This window comes from Nerophis ophidion, linkage group LG07, assembly GCF_033978795.1.
Source record: "Nerophis ophidion isolate RoL-2023_Sa linkage group LG07, RoL_Noph_v1.0, whole genome shotgun sequence".
Classification (NCBI taxonomy): Eukaryota; Metazoa; Chordata; class Actinopteri; order Syngnathiformes; family Syngnathidae; genus Nerophis; species Nerophis ophidion.
The window spans coordinates 2,487,362-2,506,298 of record NC_084617.1 but is presented as its reverse complement, the minus strand read 5'-3'; the positions used below and the strand labels follow the sequence as shown (position 1 = coordinate 2,506,298).

Genomic DNA, 18,937 nt, shown 5'->3' with positions numbered 1-18,937 from the left:
GCTAGCTTTACTTCTAAAAATGTTTTGCAACGTCCATCCTTTCCTACCGCTTGAGAAAAACTCAATGACATGGCAAGACCCAATTTGTTTACTTTCAGAAAAAACAAACCCAATTTTGGTCAGAAAATAGAAAAAAAAGCGGACTATATTTCAATGAAAATAAAATAGAGAGTAGAGTAGAAAGTAATTTATTGATCCCTGCGGGTAATTCAGCACCACTGTTTGCTCACAATAAATTCTTAGGGTTTTTTTTTACATGTGAATAATATAAATGCAGTCTATTATACAGCATTATTCACATGTGAATAATATAAATACAGTCTATTATACAGCATTATTCACATGTGAATAATATAAATACAGTCTATTATACAGCATTATTCATGTGTGAATAATATAAATACAATCTATTATACAGCATTATTCACATGTAAATAATATAAATACAGTCTATTATACAGCATTATTCCCATGTGAATAATATAAATACAGTCTATTGTACAGCATTATTCATATGTGAATAATATAAATACAATCTATTATACAGCATTATTCACCTGTGAATAATATAAATACAGTCTATTATACAGCATTATTCACATGTGAATAACATAAATACAGTCTATTATACAGCATTATTCACATGTGAATAATATAAATACAGTCTATTATACAGCATTATTCATGTGTGAATAATATAAATACAATCTATTATACAGCATTATTCACATGTGAATAATATAAATACAGTCTATTATACAGCATTATTCACATGTGAATAATGTAAATACAGTCTATTATACAGCATTATTCACATGTGAATAACATAAATACAGTCTATTATACAGCATTATTCACATGTGAATAATATAAATACAGTCTATTATACAGCATTATTCACATGTGAATAATATAAATACAGTCTATTATACAGCATTATTCATGTGTGAATAACATAAATACAGTCTATTATACAGCATTATTCACATGTGAATAATATAAATACAGTCTATTATACAGCATTATTCACATGTAAATAATATAAATACAGTCTATTATACAGCATTATTTACATGTGAATGATATAGTCTATTATACAGTATTATTCACATGTGAATAACATACAGTTTATTATATAGAATTATTCACATTTGAATAATGTAAATACAGTCTATTATACAACATTATTCACTATATTTCAATGAAAAATAGCCTACATCACATAGAGTTATTTCCATTCATTTTTATGGTAATCGATAGTAGGCGAAACCTGATTAAAACCTTTATCTTGTTTTTTTTGCAACAAAGTTTACTCTATTAAAAATTGTTGCTATATATATATATATATATATATATATATATATATATATATATATATATATATATATATATATTTGAAGCTTATTGTACATACTTTAGACTGAATTTTTGCATTTTTTTTAGCATAAACAAACTCAATTTACTCCCAAAAAATGGTCATGACTTATTTTTGTTGCTGTGCCTGGTTTCCGGGTCACGGGGCGTACCCACCTCAATCTCACTTCCTTCTGACTTCTTCAGCTCTCCAGTCCCTTCACTCGGCGCCAGTATTTTCCATGATGGTTCATCCTTCCAGTCGTGGACCTCTCCTCTGCTTTGGCTCCACTCACGCTCCTTGTTCCCTGTAGCTCAGATTTCTGTTGCTCACACTTTAAGTGAACATACTAGACACGTTGTCTAGTATGTTCACTATTTTATTTAATGACTAGATGACAATAATAAACATATGTTTCATGTACCCTAACATTTTTAGTTATAATAAAGCCAATAATGATTTTTTTTTGGAAAAGTATGGACATACATTTTGGTACCAGTATCAAAATATTGTTATGGGGACAACACCAGTGCAATGTTTTGTTACATTCAACATGTCAATAGTTAAAAAAATAATGACGTGCAAAAAATCAAAACAAAAGATCAATATGTAAAAGTCAATCTGGAGCTGACGTGTTCGATTCCCTCTGACCTACAACAGAGTGTTCATGGATTGATGCCAGCACAAACAAAGTGTACATCACACATGATAGGAACTACTAATTAGTCACCCCTACACTCTCTGCACTCGTCAAATAAACTTTAATAACGTTTCGAGAGAGTTGTGAATTAATGTATATTAAATACTGTTGTTTTTGTTTTGTTTTATTATTAAATCAACATAAAAAACATGATATACTTACAGATTGTGCACCAAGCCCCCCCGTCCCTTAATTTAACTCATTTTCATTACTTACAAGTTTCTATGTAAAAGTATTTATTTTATTTTAGTTTCTTCTTTTTGTTCAAGAAATTTAATTTTTTGTTTTTTAAATAAAGGACATTATCTTCACCTGACCAGGTGTCAATGGTTCTTAAAACCATACTTGCCAACCTTGAGACCTTTGATTTCGGGAGTGGGGGGTGGGGCAGGGGCGTGTGGTTAAGAGGGGAGGAGTATATTTGCAGCTAGAATTCACCAAGTCAAGTATTCCATACATACATACATACATACATACATACATATATATATATATATATATATATATATATATATATATATATATAAAAGAAATACTTGAATTTCAGTGTTCATTTATTTACACATATACACACACATAACACTCATCTACTCATTGTTGAGTTAAGGGTTGAATTGTCCATCCTTGTTCTATTCTCTGTCACTATTTTCCTAACCATGCTGAACACCCTCTCTGATGATGCATGTGTGGCACGCACAAAAGTGCTTCCATCAAATGCACTAGAGTCTAGAATCTTTCCTCTTCGTCGCCTTGTTGTGTGCGCAGTTGTGCACTGCACTCTCTAAAAGACGTAGATGTTATTGTCACATATGCATTTAGAGTGTCACAACATTGCTGTTTACGGCAGACGAACTGATTTACGGTAGAGAAAAATGTGACTGCTGTTGTTGTGTGTTGTTACCGCGCTGGGGGGACGTTAATGAAACTGCCTAACAATAAACCCACATAAGATACCAAGAACTCGCCCTCAATCATTCTACCGTTATAACGTCCTTGGGCAGACATGCTGTTTATATTGTGGGAAAGCGGACGTGAAAACAGGCTGTCCTCACTCAGGTCCGCATGGAGCTGGAGGGTGCGTGGCCTCCAGCTATGGATGAATTTCGGGAGAAAATTTGTCCCGGGAGGTTTTCGGGAGAGGCGCTGATTTTCGGGAGTCTACCGGAAAATCCAGGATGGTTGGCAAGTATGCTTAAAAGCAGGTGATGTCCAGGTATCACACACCTTCATGTGAGTGCACTCAAACTAGGGAACACAACAACAGATTGGATATCATCTTGCTTTTTATTTTTATTCTTATTGTAATATTTCTCTATTTTACTTCCATTTAAACCCCAGTTATTTACTTTTTTAAATTGATCTCAACTCTGTACACTGCTGCTGGAATTGTAATATTCCTGAAGGAACTCTCCTGAAGGAATCAATAAAGTACTATCCATCTATCTATAAACACAATGACATTTTCAAAATAAACATTCAAGGACTTCCCATATATTTTTATGTTTTTTGTTTTTTTTGGCATCATTATCTATTTGTTTCAACCATATAACAGTCTCAAGTTAAAAATGCTGAATAAATGTTTTCAAAGAAAGTAATACTAAGTCAATTGTCAATTTTTAAGGCCAAAGTGTTTGGCCTTAAAAATAAACCTTTAATCGAGTACTATAATAAAATTGACTAAATCATGACTGTCAATGAACTCTCCTAAAGTAACACAAACCTTAAACAAACCAATCCTTAAACACATTTTTTCAACTTCCACCCAAAAGTTAGACAAAATATGACAACACCCAAACAAATGCCGGGTGGATTCAGACTCCTGACTGACTTTCATATTCCATGCTTTTCACATTTTGTCCTGTGGGTCAGACATTATAAATGCTTTTAATTTGAAAATAACAATTTTGTAGTAGTTTTGTAAATTAATTTGAATATTGTATCCCACAGCAACAGTCAGTCAGAAAATGTCCTCCCATTTTCCATGTGTTCTATGGGGCCACCTTCAGAGATGTATTTATTGAGAAAAAAATATTATTTTTCTATGTGTTTAAAGTACCTTTTTGCCAACTGGAATTTCTTATTAAATACAGTTTGTAGTGTTTAACACTGCAATATTATAGACTATGTGATACCAATAGATTATACAATATGTATTACCACTAGATTATAGAGTATATGGTACTACTAGATTAAACAGTATGTAGTACTAATATATTATACAGTATATAATTATACAGTGTACATGGTACTAATAGATTATTCAGTACATGGTACTAATAGATTATACAGTATATAGTACTAATAGGTTTTACAGTATAAAACAGTGTATACAGTATATGGTACTACAAGATTATAGCGTATGTGGTACTAATAGATTATACAGTATTTAGTACTAATAGATTATCGATATGTAGTACTAAAAGATTATACAGTATATAATAAATTATACCGTATTTATTACTAATAGATTATACAGTATATTATAAATTATACAGTATTTAGTACTAATAGATTATACAGTATATAATAGATTATACAGTATTTAGTACTAATAGATTATACAGTATTTAGTACCTATAGATTATACAGTATTTAGTACCTATAGATTATACAGTATATAGTAGATTATACAGTATTTAGTACTAATAGATTATACAGTATTTAGTACCTATAGATTATACAGTATATAATAGATTATACAGTATGTAGTACTAAAAGATTAAACAGTATATAATGGATTATACAGTATTTAGTACTAAGAGATTATACAGTATATAATAGATTATACAGTATGTAGTACTAAAAGATTATACAGTATATAATAGAATATATAGTATATTGTACTAATAGATTATACAGTATATAATAGATTATACAGTATGTAGTACTAAAAGATTAAACAATATATAATAGATTATACAGTATTTAGTACTAATAGATTATATAGTCTATAATAGATTATACACTATTTAATAATAGATTATACAGTATATAATAGATTATACAGTATTTATTAATAGATTATACAGTATATAATAGATTATACACTATTTAATAATAATAGATTATACAGTATATAATAGATTATACAGTATTTATTAATAATAGATTATACAGTATGTAGTACTAAAAGATTATACAGTATGTAATAGAATATATAGTATTTAGTACTAAGAGATTATACAGTATGCAATAGATTATACAGTATGTAGTACTAATAGATTATACAGTATTTAGTACTAATAGATTATACAGTATACAAAAGATTATACAGTATTTAGTACTAATAGATTATACAGTATTTAGTACTAATAGATTATACAGTATACAAAAGATTATACAGTATTTAGTACTAATAGATTATATAGTATTTAGTACTAATAGATTATACAGTATACAATAGATTATACAGTACTTGGTACTAATAGTTGTCCTAAATGTCCAAGATGTTTTGAGACTATCAAAAGTCATGTTTGGACAATATCTATCTAGCAAATACTGTCCCTCCACGGGAAAAGCGGTAAAAAATGGATGGATGTCTCTCCACCTGTCAGTCACTGTTTGGTTGCACATGACGTCATGCTGGCTGTGTGGCACTGTGGCGCCATCATGCGGTCAGTAGTGGTCAATACAGCAAACACTGGCTGTCAAAACTAACATTTCTGTCTGCTGAGTTGAAACATTCAGGGAGTGAGTGGAGAGAAATAAAATATAGTCAAATATAGTCAAAATAAAGCATAATGTGATGTTGTTCCTATGAAATAATGCAACAGTGAAAAGAAGTCTCTAAGAAAGCTGAAGTGGCAAACACATAATGTCAGTAAATAAAATAAAAGTGTTTTTTCTAGTGCTGTCAAATTATATTTTTATATCACGTTAATTATTAATTAAATTTTTATTAATCACAGTAAATTACTTGCATTTATAATTTAAATCAATTTAAAGACCCCAATATTTTGACACTAAGGCAATTTTATGATCAGAATATCATACTTTAATAAAATAAACCTCGAGTTGTGTCTCGTGCTGTGAAATAATTTCATTTTCAAATCACATTAATCACACTTTTGCATTTTAAATGACTGCAGTAAATTACTTGCATCCATAATTTAAATTGCTTTAAGTTTTAATCAGATTAATCACTTTTGCATTTTAAACAACTGCGTAAATTACTTGCATTTATAATTTAAATGAATTAAAGTTTGAAACAGATTAATCACTTTTGCATTTTAAATAACTGCGGTAAATTATTTACATTCATAATTTAAATCAATTAAAGTTTTAATCAGATTAATTCCACTTTTGCATTTTAAACAACTGCGTAAATTACTTGAATTTATAATTTTAATTAAAGGTTGAAAAATATTAATCTCTTTTGCATTTTAAATAACTGCGTAAATGACTTGCATTTATACTTTTAATTAATTAAAGTTTGAAAAAGATTAATCACTTTTGCATTTTAAACAACTGCGGTAAATTAATGCATTCATAATTTAAATAAATTAAATGTTTTAATCAGATTAATCATACTTTTTCATTTTAAATAACTGCAGTAAATTACTTGCATTTTTAATTTAAATGAATTAGTTTTAATCAGATTAATCACACTTTTGCATATTAAATAACTGAAGTAAATTACTTGCATTCATAATTTAAATCAATTAAAGTTTTAATCAGATTAATTACACTTTCAAATTTTAAATAACTGCAGTAAATTACTTGCATCCATAATTTAAATTGATTAAAGTTTTAATTAGATTAATCACTTTTGCATTTTAAAAAACTGCGGTAAATTACTTGGGTTCAAAATTCAAATTAATATTACGAAAGAAAAAAAACAATATTTGATACAAACACAATCGTATTATCAGAATATCATAAAAGGTCTGAATACTTACGTAGTGAAGGGAAGTGAAGTATATTTATATAGCGCTTTTTCTCTAGCGACTCAAAGCGCTTTACATAGTGAAAGCCAATATCTAAGTTCCATTTAAAGCAGTGTGGGAGAAAGTGTGTAAAGTGTCTTGCCCAAGGACACAACAGCAGTGACTAGGATGGCTGAAGCGGGGATCGAACCTGGAACCCTCAACCAATCGAGCTATACCGCCCCCGTACATGTGATTTTTTAAGTTTTGGTAAATTTGCAAATTTTAAGACTTGTAATATGAGGTGGTTTGTTTTTGAGAGGCAAAGGAAAGTTGGTGCGAGCGAGACGTGAATGTTAGTACATATTTATTTCTTAACACTATAACCAAAAAAAAAAAAGCAAACAAAAGGCGCGCACAATGGCGGAGAACAAACTTGACTATGAAAAACAAAAACTAGCACTATGGCATGACGATGGACAAAACACAAAACTCAATAGCTGTGACACAAAACCCAAAAACTTACGTGGCATAGGCAGGAGGGAGAATGGACAGAATGAATAAACAGGCATGGCATGAAGGACGTGGAGGTATAAAGTCGCCAGGCTGACCACCTGGCAACTACAGGTTGGACATCCATCCATCCATCCATTTCCTACCGCTTATTCCCTTTCGGGGTCGCGGGGGGCGCTGGCGCCTATCTCAGCTACAATCGGGCGGAAGGCGGGGTACACCCTGGACAAGTCGCCACCACATCACAGGGCCAACACAGATAGACAGACAACATTCACACTCACATTCACACACTAGGGACCATTTAGTGTTGCCAATCAACCTATCCCCAGGTGCATGTCTTTGGAGGTGGGAGGGGCCTGTCCCCAGGTGCATGTCTTTATGGGTGGGAGGAAGCTGGAGTACCCGGAGGGAACCCACGCAGTCACGGGGAGAACATGCAAACTCCACACAGAAAGATCCCGAGCCTGGATTTGAACCCAGGACTGCAGGACCTTCGTATTGTGAGGCAGGCGCACTAACCCCTCTGCCACAGGTTGGACATGATTAGTGCAAACAGGTGTGAGACATGAGGACAAGGTGAAAACTAATGAGTTGCTATGGTAACGAAACAAACCAGGAAGTGCGAAAATAGGAAATGATTGACCAAAAAACAAAAACGAACATAACAAAAACAAAACATGATCCCATCGACGTGACAGCAAATAAAAAAAAATTGGCACTAAAGGGTATTGTGTGTAGAATTTTGGGGACAAAAATGATTATTACCTATTTTGGAAAAAGGCTGCAACATAACATGTGGAAAAAGTGAATAATTTCCCGATGAATTCTTTGTTGTATTCAGATTTTGTGCAAGAGGAAGCGTTGCTGTCCTCGCTGCTCATTCTGGCTGCTGCTCACTTTCTGTTCATCAATAAAAAAAATAAAAAAAAGTGGCTCGCCTCGCAGGAAGCGACAGAGGTGAGGTGATGTTAAACTTCACAGCACGCTCGCCACATCTTCTAGTAGCAAAGGTTTGGTCGGAAATACTCGATAGATGACGAGTCAGCAAAATGGAAAATTTGCATCTGGGCTGCTGTTGTGACAAATAAGTTTGGGTAAGACTCATCACTTCTGTGCTTTGTTGCTGCTGGCGGCGAGAAATGCAAACAAACCCTGTTTCCATATGAGTTGGGAAATGGTGTTAGATGTAAATATAAACAGAATACAATGATTTGCAAATCCTTTTCAAGCCATATTCAGTTGAATATGCGACAAAGACAACTTATTTGATGTTCAAACTCATTCACTTTATTTTTTATTGCAAATAATAATTAACTTAGAATTTCATGGCTGCAACACATGCCAAAGTAGTTGGGAAAGGGCATGTTCACCACTGTGTTACATCACCTTTTCTTTTAAAAACACTCAATAAATGTTTGGGAACTGAGGAAACTAATTGTTGAAGCTTTGAAAGTGGAATTCTTTCCCATTCTTGTTTTATGTAGAGCTTCAGTCCTTCAACAGTCCGGGGTCTCCGCTGTCCTATTTTACGCTTCATAATGCGCCACACATTTTCCATGGGAGACAGGTCTGGACTGCAGGCGGGCCAGTAAAGTACCCCCACTCTTTTACTACGAAACCACACTGTTGTAACACGTGGCTTGGCATTGTCTTGCTGAAATAAGCAGGGGCGTCCATGTTAACATTGCTTGGATGTCAACATATGTTGCTCCAAAACCTGTATGTACCTTTCAGCATTAATGGTGCCTTCACAGATGTGTAAGTTACCCATGCCTTGACCACTAATACACCCCCATACCATCACAGTTGCTGGCTTTTGAACTTTACGCCTATAACAATCCGGATGGTTATTTTCCTCTTTGTTCCAGAGGACACCACATCCACAGTTTCCAAATATAACTTGAAATGTGGACTTTTCCACTTTGCATCAGTCCATCTTAGATGAGCTCGGGCCCAGCGAAGCCGGCGGTGTGTCTGGGTGTTGTTGATAAATGGGTTTTGCTTTGCATAGTAGAGTTTTAACTTGCACTTACAGATGTAGCGACCAACTGTAGTTACTGACAGTGGATTTATGAAGTGTTCCTGAGCCCATGTGGTGATATTCTTTACACACTGCCGTCGTTTTTTTGATGCAGTACCGCCTGAGGGATCAAACGTCCGTAATATCATCGCTTACGTGCAGTGATTTATCCAGATTCTCTGAACCTTTTGATGATTTTACAGACCGTAGATGGTAAAATCCCTAAATTCCTTGCAATAGCTCGTTGAGAAATGTTGTTGTAAAACTGTTCCACAATTTGCTTACAAAGTGGTGACCCTCACCCCATCTTTGTTTGTGAATTACTTAGCATTTCATGGAAGCTGCTTTTATAGCCAATCATGGCACCCACCTGTTCCCAATTAGCCTGCACACCTGTGGGATGTTCCAAATAAGTGTTTGATGAGCATTTCTCAACTTTATCAGTATTTATTGCCACCTTTCCCAACTTCTTTGTCACGTGTTGCTGGCATCAAATTCTAAAAGTAATGATTATTTGCGAGAGAAAAAAATGTTTATGAGTTTGAACATGAAATATGTTGTCTTTGTAGCATATTCAACTGAATATGGCTTGAAAAGGATTTGCAAATCATTGTATTCTGTTTATATTTACATCTAACACAATTTCCCAACTCAACTGAGTTTGTCCACTGCTGTGTCATCACAGGCATGAGGGAAGTCACACGTTCATCGTAAGAGTAACTGTTACTTTTGCTCGACAATAACTTTAAAAGATGCAATACAACATTACAACCACACCCCTGTGATATTGGGATTTCATCTGATGCAGGACATAGATGGCGGAGGGTGTGCCGGTCCATCGCCTGCCAGGCATTAAAAATTAGCCATCATCAATCTTCAACAAGACGTCACTTGATTGATTAAAGCATTGTTTTTCAACCACTGTGCTGCGGCACACAAGTGGAACGTGAGATACAGTCTGGTGTACCGTGGGAGATTATCTAAATTCACTTATTTGGGTTAAAAATGTTTTGCAAAGCAGCAATTATAGTCTGCGAATGACGTGTTGTTGTTGAGTGTCGGTGCTGTCTAGACCTCGGCAGAGTAACCGTGTAATACTCTTCCATATCAGTAGGTGGCAGCCGGTAGCTAATTGGACGTCGGAAACAATGGGAGGCGGCGTGAAGGTAAAAATGTGTTTAATGCTTAAATCAAAAATAAACAAAAGGTGAGTGCAGCTAAGAAAAGACATTGAAGCTTTGGGAAGGCTATGCAGAACGAAACTAAAAGTGAACTGGCTACAAAGTAAACAAAAACAGAATGCTGGACGACAGCAAAGACTTACTGTGGAGCAAAGATGGCGTCCACAAAGTACATCCGAACATGACATGACAATCAACAATGTCCCCACTAAGAAGGATAAAAACAACTGAAATATTCTTGATTTCTAAAAGTAGATGCGGGAAATATCGCTCAAAGGAAGATATGAAACTGCTACAGGAAAATACAGAAAAAGGAGAAAAAGCCACCAAAATAGGAGCGCAAAACAACATCTAAAGCACTACACACAGGAAAAGTCCAAATAAGAGAGGGTGTGATGTGACAGGTGGTGACAGTACACCTACTTTGAGACAAGAGCTATAGTCATGCATGCTTGCTAATGCTTTAAAGTCATATCCAACAATTGCGACAACCACTTTATATATATATATATATATATATATATATATATATATATATATATATATATATGTATGTATGTATGTATGTATGTATGTGTGTGTATATATATTGTTGCGTTTGGACCAGATGTTCCTCCAAGGGAATTTAAGTTACTGGTCAATCCCAAGTTCTTTCGATGACACATAAACGGAGTTTAAATGATCACCCAGAACAGAATAGGTATTTTGCAATTTATTCCAAAGTTTTGGAGAAACCAACCTAAAAACAACACATTCAATTCGCGTCGCCTAGTTGATCTGAAAACCTTCCGGAAGCGCTGTCTTCTTCAATATGTCCCTCGCCCCCACCCTCCAGAACGAATACACATGTCTATTGTTGTCCTCATCTGGAGACAGGATGAGATAAGAAAAAGGAGTATTGCTACTCCTCACATTCCTAAACTCAAGGTAACTCACAGTGTACCGCCTGTCACGAGATTGAAAAATAGAAAGAGTACAAATGGAAAACACTAGTTATTTCAAATATGACTATAGAAAGAAATAACTCTTAAATATGGATATATGTAGATATCTATCTCTGTCAATATATACATACATACATACATATACACATATATATATATATATATATATATTGTAAAACTGAAACACGTGTGGGTATATATATATATATATATATATATATATATATATATATACATACATACATACATACATACATATATATGTATATATATATATATACCCACACGTGTTTCAGTTTTACAACATCTTCAAAGAAATACTACAAATACAATGTATGTAAAATATGTTTGGAAAAATAAGAATATATTACAAAATGTACTATTACAATACCAGTCATATAGTTCAGGGATTCCTAACCTTTTTGACCTGGGGTCCAATTTTTCCACTACAGAGGGGCCCGGAGCCCCACTCAAATATCCACACTGTGTGAGCAATCTTACTCTTGATTTTAATCATATTCAATAATTATTCATAACAAACTTACAGTTTACAACCATGTACATTAATATGAGGCCATGTGTTAATTACAATAATATTTTATATTTTATGGGAATAAGCGGTAAAAAAATGGATGGATGGAGGATATTAATATTGAATATATTAAGTACTAATGATATATACCAATTAAAAATGAATTGACATTCAATAAAGCAGATATGAAATAATTTGAAGTAAACTAATAATGAATATGTTTGTTAATAAAACGTAGATGCAAATGAAAATACAATTTCTCCCTTTTAGTCATAATGTTTGCGCTAAAGAAACTTCTCTTCTTCTGTTTGTTTAAGATTGTCATTACTGCCTCCAGTGGAAGAAAAGTGTAGTAAAACTGAGCATCGCCGCGGCAGCTGAGGAACAAAAATATATTTGGATATCCCTTCAGGGCCCAACAAGACTGAGTTATATCATAAACGCACCAAAGATGTTCTCGTAGGCTTTGTGGCGGATGATTTTGGAGGAGTTGCTTACTTTGACAAAAAGGGCGTCGTCTTGGCGGAGGTGGAAGACTCCGCCCAGGAAACTGTTGGAGTCTTTTTCCGCCTTGGTGGAATACTTCCTGGACTGCATGAGCGGGATGCGCTCCTCGTTATGTCTGCGGGTGTGCATGACCACCGAGTGATGGAACACGCCCACGTCCACGAAGTACACCTTGGAGTACACGAAGTAGAGACCTTCCTCTTGGACCACCAGACTTCGGTTTTTCTGGAAGTAGTGCATCTTGTGGAGGACGGGGAGCAGTGACAGGCTCCAGTCCAGGATCTGTTGGCCGTGGACTACATCCTGCCCGTCTGCACACGACATACACCAGCATTATTACATCATGCAGAAGAAATATCCTCTTAGAGAAAAATGTAATTTAAAACATTTGTACAACACTTAAAGTCCTTCTGAAAGCCACTACTAGCCACCACGCAGTCTGATAGTTTATATATCAATGATGAAATATTAACATTGCAACACATGCCAATACGGCCGCTTTAGTTTACTAAATCGCAATTTTAAATTTCGCGCGGAAGTATCCTGCTAAAACGTCGCGGTATGATGACGCGTGTGCGTGACGTCACGCATTGTAGAGGACATTTTGTTCCAGCACCGTTCACAGCTATAAGTCGTCTGTTTTCATCACATGATTCCACAGTATTTTGGACACCTGTGTTGCTGAATATTTTGCAATTTGTTCAATGAATAATGGAGACGTCAAAGAAGAAAGCTGTAGGTTGTAAGCGGTGTATTGCAGCCGCCTTTAGCAACACAGCCGGTGTTTCATTGTTTACATTCCCGAAAAATGACGGTGAAGCTTTACTATGGAACAGAGATGTCAAGCAAACATGGTTGGATTGGACCACACACACAAAGTACAGTGTATTATGCAGCGATCAATTCAAAAGATCGTGTTTCAAAGAGGGTCCCTTGCGAAGGGCAGATATGGGCATCGCCACCACCCGTCGACTGGTGCTGAAGAAAGGTGCGGGGTCGACATTCAGGTTGTACAGGTACGACCATATAATCTCACTAAAACACTATTAACACAATAAGCAGATAAGGGATTTTCCAGAATATCCTAGTAAATTTGTCTAAAAACATCTGAATCGCTCCCACTGTATAGTCTTCTTTTTTTTCTAGTCCTTCACTCTCACTTTTCTCATCCACAAGTCTTTCATCCTCGCTCAAATTAATGGGGAAATCGTCGCTTTCTCGGTCTGAATCGCTCTGGCTGCTGGTGGCCATGATTGTAAACAATGTCCAGATGTGAGGAGCTCCACAACCCGTGACGTCACGCGCACATCGTCTGCTACTTCCGGTACAGGCAAGGCTTTCTTATCAGCACCAGAAGTTGCAAACTTTATCGTCGATGTTCTCTACTAAATCCTTTCAGCAAAAATATGACAATATGGCGAAATGATCAAGTATGACACATAGAATGGACCTGCTATCCCTGTTTAAATAAGAACATCTCATTTCAGTAGGCCTTTAAATGATGGAATGGATTAAGCAAATAAATCATACAATGTACTAACTTAATCCACTTCATGAAACCCAGATAAACATTCTGAATGTAGAAATGTATTTTATTGTGACTAACTTGAGAACAGGAAGTGAACAAAAGTGTTAGCTACTGCTATGTAACGGAAAAGTGGCATCATTAAATATGCTCTGCTTCTTCCTACTCCTTTTCCAACATGTTGGATAGAGGACCTGGAAATTGTGATGTGTCATGTTGTACGCATGCATGTATCATGTTGTATGCATGCATGTGTCATGTTGTACGCATGCATGTATCATGTTGTATGCATGCATGTATCATGTTATATGCATGCATGGATCATGTTGTATGCATTCATGTGTCGTGTTGTATGCATGCATGTGTCATGTTGTACGCATGCATGTATCATGTTGTATGCATTCATGTATCATGTTGTATGCATGCATGTATCATGTTGTATGCATGCATGTATCATGTTGTATGCATGCATGTATCATGTTGTATGCATGCATGTATCACGTTGTACACATGCATGCATCATGTTGTACGCATGCATGTATCATGTTGTACACATGCATGTATCATGTTGTATGCGGCCATGTATCATGTTGTATGCATGCATGTATCATGTTGTACGCGTGCATGTATCATGTTGTACGCATGCATGTATCATGTTGTATGCATGCATGTGTCATGTTGTACGCATGCATGAGTCATGTTGTACGCATGCATGAGTCATGTTGTATGCATGCATGTGTCATGTTGTACGCGTGCATGTATCATGTTGTATGCATGCATGTGTCATGTTGTACGCGTGCATGTATCATGTTGTACGCATGCATGTATCATGTTGTATGCATGCATGTGTCATGTTGTACGCATGCATGAGTCATGTTGTACGCATGCATGAGTCATGTTGTACGCATGCATGAGTCATGTTGTACGCATGCATGTATCATGTTGTACGCATGCATGTATCATGTTGTATGCATGCATACAACGTGATTCATGCATGCATGTGTCATGTTGTACGCATGCATGAGTCATGTTGTACGCATGCATGAGTCATGTTGTACGCATGCATGTATCATGTTGTACGCATGCATGTATCATGTTGTATGCATGCATACAACGTGATTCATGCATGCATGTATCGTGTTGTATGTATGCATGTATCATGTTGTACGCATGCATGTATCATGTTGTATGTATGCATGTATCATGTTGTACGTATGCATGTATCGTGTTGTATGCATGCATGTGTGATGTAATGTGTAAAACGATAATCACATTAGACTTTTTTAATAATACTACTGCCACTAATAGTAGTAGTACTGCTACAACTAGTATTACTAGTAACAACGTCAAGTCCATCTGCTCACAAAGTCAACCACAAGACCTATTTACTACTTATATGACTACTTCTACTAGTATTACTAGTAACAACATCAAGTCATTTGCACACAAAGTCAACCATTAGACTTATTTACTACAAACAATGTCTACTACTACTAGTGTTACTAGAAACAATGTCAAGTCCATCTGCACACAGTCACCCATTAGACTTCTTTACTACTAATATGACTACTACTATTAATAGTAGTAGTCATATTAGCAGTAACAATGTGAAGTCCATCTGCACACAGTCACCCATTAGACTTCTTTACTATTAATGCTACTACTACTAGTAGTAGTATTACTCGTAACAACATCAAGTCTATCTGCACAGTCAACTATTAGACTTCTTTACTACTAATATGACTACTACTAACACTAGTCTGACTAGTAACAACGCCAAGTCTATCAGCACACAGTCAACCATTAGACTTCTTTACTAATACTACTACTACTAGTAGTATTACAAGTAACAACGTCAAGTATATTTGAAAACAAAGTCAACCATTAGACTTTTTTACTACTAATACTGTCTACTACTACTAGTAGTAGTGGTAGTATTACTAGTAACTACGTCAATTCTAACTGCACACAAAGTCAACCATTAGACTTCTTTACTACTGTCTACTACTACTAGTAACAACATCAAGTCCACATGCACACAAGGTCAACCAGTAGACTTCTTTACATGACTACTACTCCTACTAGAATTACTAGTCAGACAGGATTACATTACACTTATCTTATGATACTACTAATAGTAGTTGTAGTACTACAAGTAGTACTTGTAGTAATAGTAACATTAAGTCCAAGCAAGGTTTGGGGATCCCTATTCTACACCAATGTCACAATATTAAATACATCATTTTTTAAATAATCATTATTGACAATGAATTAATTTTTTAACTATCTAACAATATCACATTATTATGGGATGTTTGCAGTCATATCGAGCCTGTTATGACGTGCACTGCTAGAAGGAGTCTCACCCATCAGACATGCAACTGGTTTGGAAAGAGAGACCTTGGAAGTGTCAGAAAGTAACTGTCCATGTTGTTCTGTGGGCGAGAAGAAGTGAATGTGAAAATACTTCATATTTATTTCAGTCTTTGTGTCGTGTTGTGACGCACCTGCTCTCAGCTTGGAGAACGAAGCGGATGTTTGCTTCTGCAATGCAAACTTTACAAGTCAGTGTTCACTTGCAACTTCAACACAATGATTATTCTGAGTGTAACTTGGTGCAACAAGTACTTTGGTATTGGCTTGTGTTTGTGCAATTAAAAAAGGTCACAGGAAACAGGAAACAGTACCCGTCCACTCTGTACTTTTGTTTGTGTGTAAGCAACATCAACATACAGGAAATGCTTTTTTTTTCTCTTTTCTTTGTGATACATCTATTATTACATTGATTCACTTCTAGTGTTACTTCACACGGGTGTATCGCTTACTGAAATATCCACTCTGTGTGTATGATGTGCTAAATATCATGTCACAGATACCAGAACAAAACCATATTACTGTACATCGAGTGTACTTCACAAGGGCGTGTTTCCGGACAAAGGTGCAAGTTAATTTAACCGAAATACTAATGTAACATTATTTATTGCATGAAATAAATATAATTGAAACTTATATTTAGAAACTGTGCATTGAAATTAATATTAATTTATGTTTATAATAACATTACTCTGAATGATTGATTAATAAAAAAAAACAACTCATATTTATACCACAAAAACAGAATAAAATTATGCCATAAACATGTGGACTATTATGGTTCGAAAGCTTTAAATTACACACAAAAGTTGTAACATGTGGGGTAAAATTTTAAATTCACAAAAAAAACAAAAACAAAAAAAACCTAAAATATACATAAATATGTAGACTATTCTGATGCACATAATATAATGTGATGGGAAAAACTCAAGTTATACACAAAACATTTGAAATATAAAGAAAACCTTAAGTAAAATATAATTATATTTTACAAATTGACAAAAAAATATTATAAATAAAAATATAATTTTTCAAAAGATCAATAATTTTTCCTTCTGATATATCCACCGATCAGTTAGGTCAGTTATAGTGAATAATCAAATTCAACTGATAATAAACAAATGTAAAAAATGTCCACATTAAATGGAAAAATCTAAAAAAAAAATAATACACACAAAAAATAATTGAATTACAAGGAATAATAAATCATTACATAAAAAAATAGAGGGGAGGAAATCCCTCAAAAATACCCCCAAAGTTATAATGCAAGGGAAAATACTCAAAAACTAAAACGAAACAAAAAACTGTCATGAGAGAAAAAAACTTAAAATTATCCAAAACAAAAATATAAATTATCCACCAAAAATATGAGGAGAAACCCCTCAAATTATACACAAAACATTTGGAATATTATAGGGGGGAAAACAAAGTAGTATAGCACTATTACTGTTGTTTTGCAAATGGACTAAAGAAAGGTTTAAAATATCTTAAAAATATATTCAGATGTTTAAAAAAAATATTCTCTCTTGTTTTAGTGTCCCTGATCTTGTTCGAGGTCAGTTGTAGCACATAATCAAATGAAACTGATGGAAAAAAACACAAAATAAAAACTTTTCAAACGATCCACAAAAAAATGAGGGGAAAACCCTAAACTATATATAAAACATTATGATTATAATGGGGAAACAAACCTAAAAAGTATAAAACTATCTTTTGTTATTTTATCAACTGACTATATAAATATTTAGAATATACAAAACATATAATTGAAATGTATAAAAAATAGTTATAAAAATGTATTATTTTTCCTTCTCTTGTCACTGAGCCTGTTCAACATAATCAAGTGAAACTTCTAAAAAAAATAATTTAAATAATTATACACAAAAAAATGGGTTTAAAAAACCCTAATAACATACACAAAACATGTTGACAATATATGAAAAAAAAACTTTAAATTATGCGCAAACAAATACATGAGGTCAAAAAAAAAGTCAAAAATATATTTAAAAAATATTAATTGCTACGCGAGGAAAAAAAACCTCAAAATATTCACAGAATGTAGACTAGTGTGAGATTAAAAACTACTAATCAAAAGAAAGTGATCAGAAAGAGTCGAATATAAAAGAGAAGCGGTCAGGTTTGAAGATGAGGATAGAAAGTTGCTGATCTTACAGGTGGACTTTCAGGGTGCAGGTAGAAGATGAGCACGGCCTCCAGGACGAGGCCAATTAAGGCCACGCTCACCAGCAAGAAGAGAACATTTTGAGCCAGTCGTCCAGACTTTCGTCCCCGGCCTGCTCGGGGTGGCAGTGGGGGGGCCGTGGGGGGGCCGCCGTCAATCACGTAGACAGAAGAAGGAGCTGTCATGTTGGGACGCCGCTTCAACTACAAATGACTTCCTGCAGCTTGCTAGACCTCTT

The 18,937-nt window shown here is 34.5% G+C and overlaps 1 protein-coding gene across 1 annotated transcript; it reads right to left on the bottom strand.

Annotated features, from left to right (window-relative positions):
• Positions 1–12,073: 12,073 nt before the first annotated feature.
• Positions 12,074–18,907, bottom strand: tnfsf14 (TNF superfamily member 14). Its single transcript, XM_061904977.1, has 4 exons — positions 18,690–18,907; positions 16,652–16,688; positions 16,511–16,579; positions 12,074–12,930 (listed from the first exon to the last, which is right to left on the bottom strand). The coding sequence occupies exons 1-4, from the start codon at positions 18,882–18,884 to the stop codon at positions 12,542–12,544; spliced, it is 690 nt and encodes a 229-aa protein (XP_061760961.1). The 5' UTR covers positions 18,885–18,907; the 3' UTR covers positions 12,074–12,541.
• Positions 18,908–18,937: the final 30 nt, after the last annotated feature.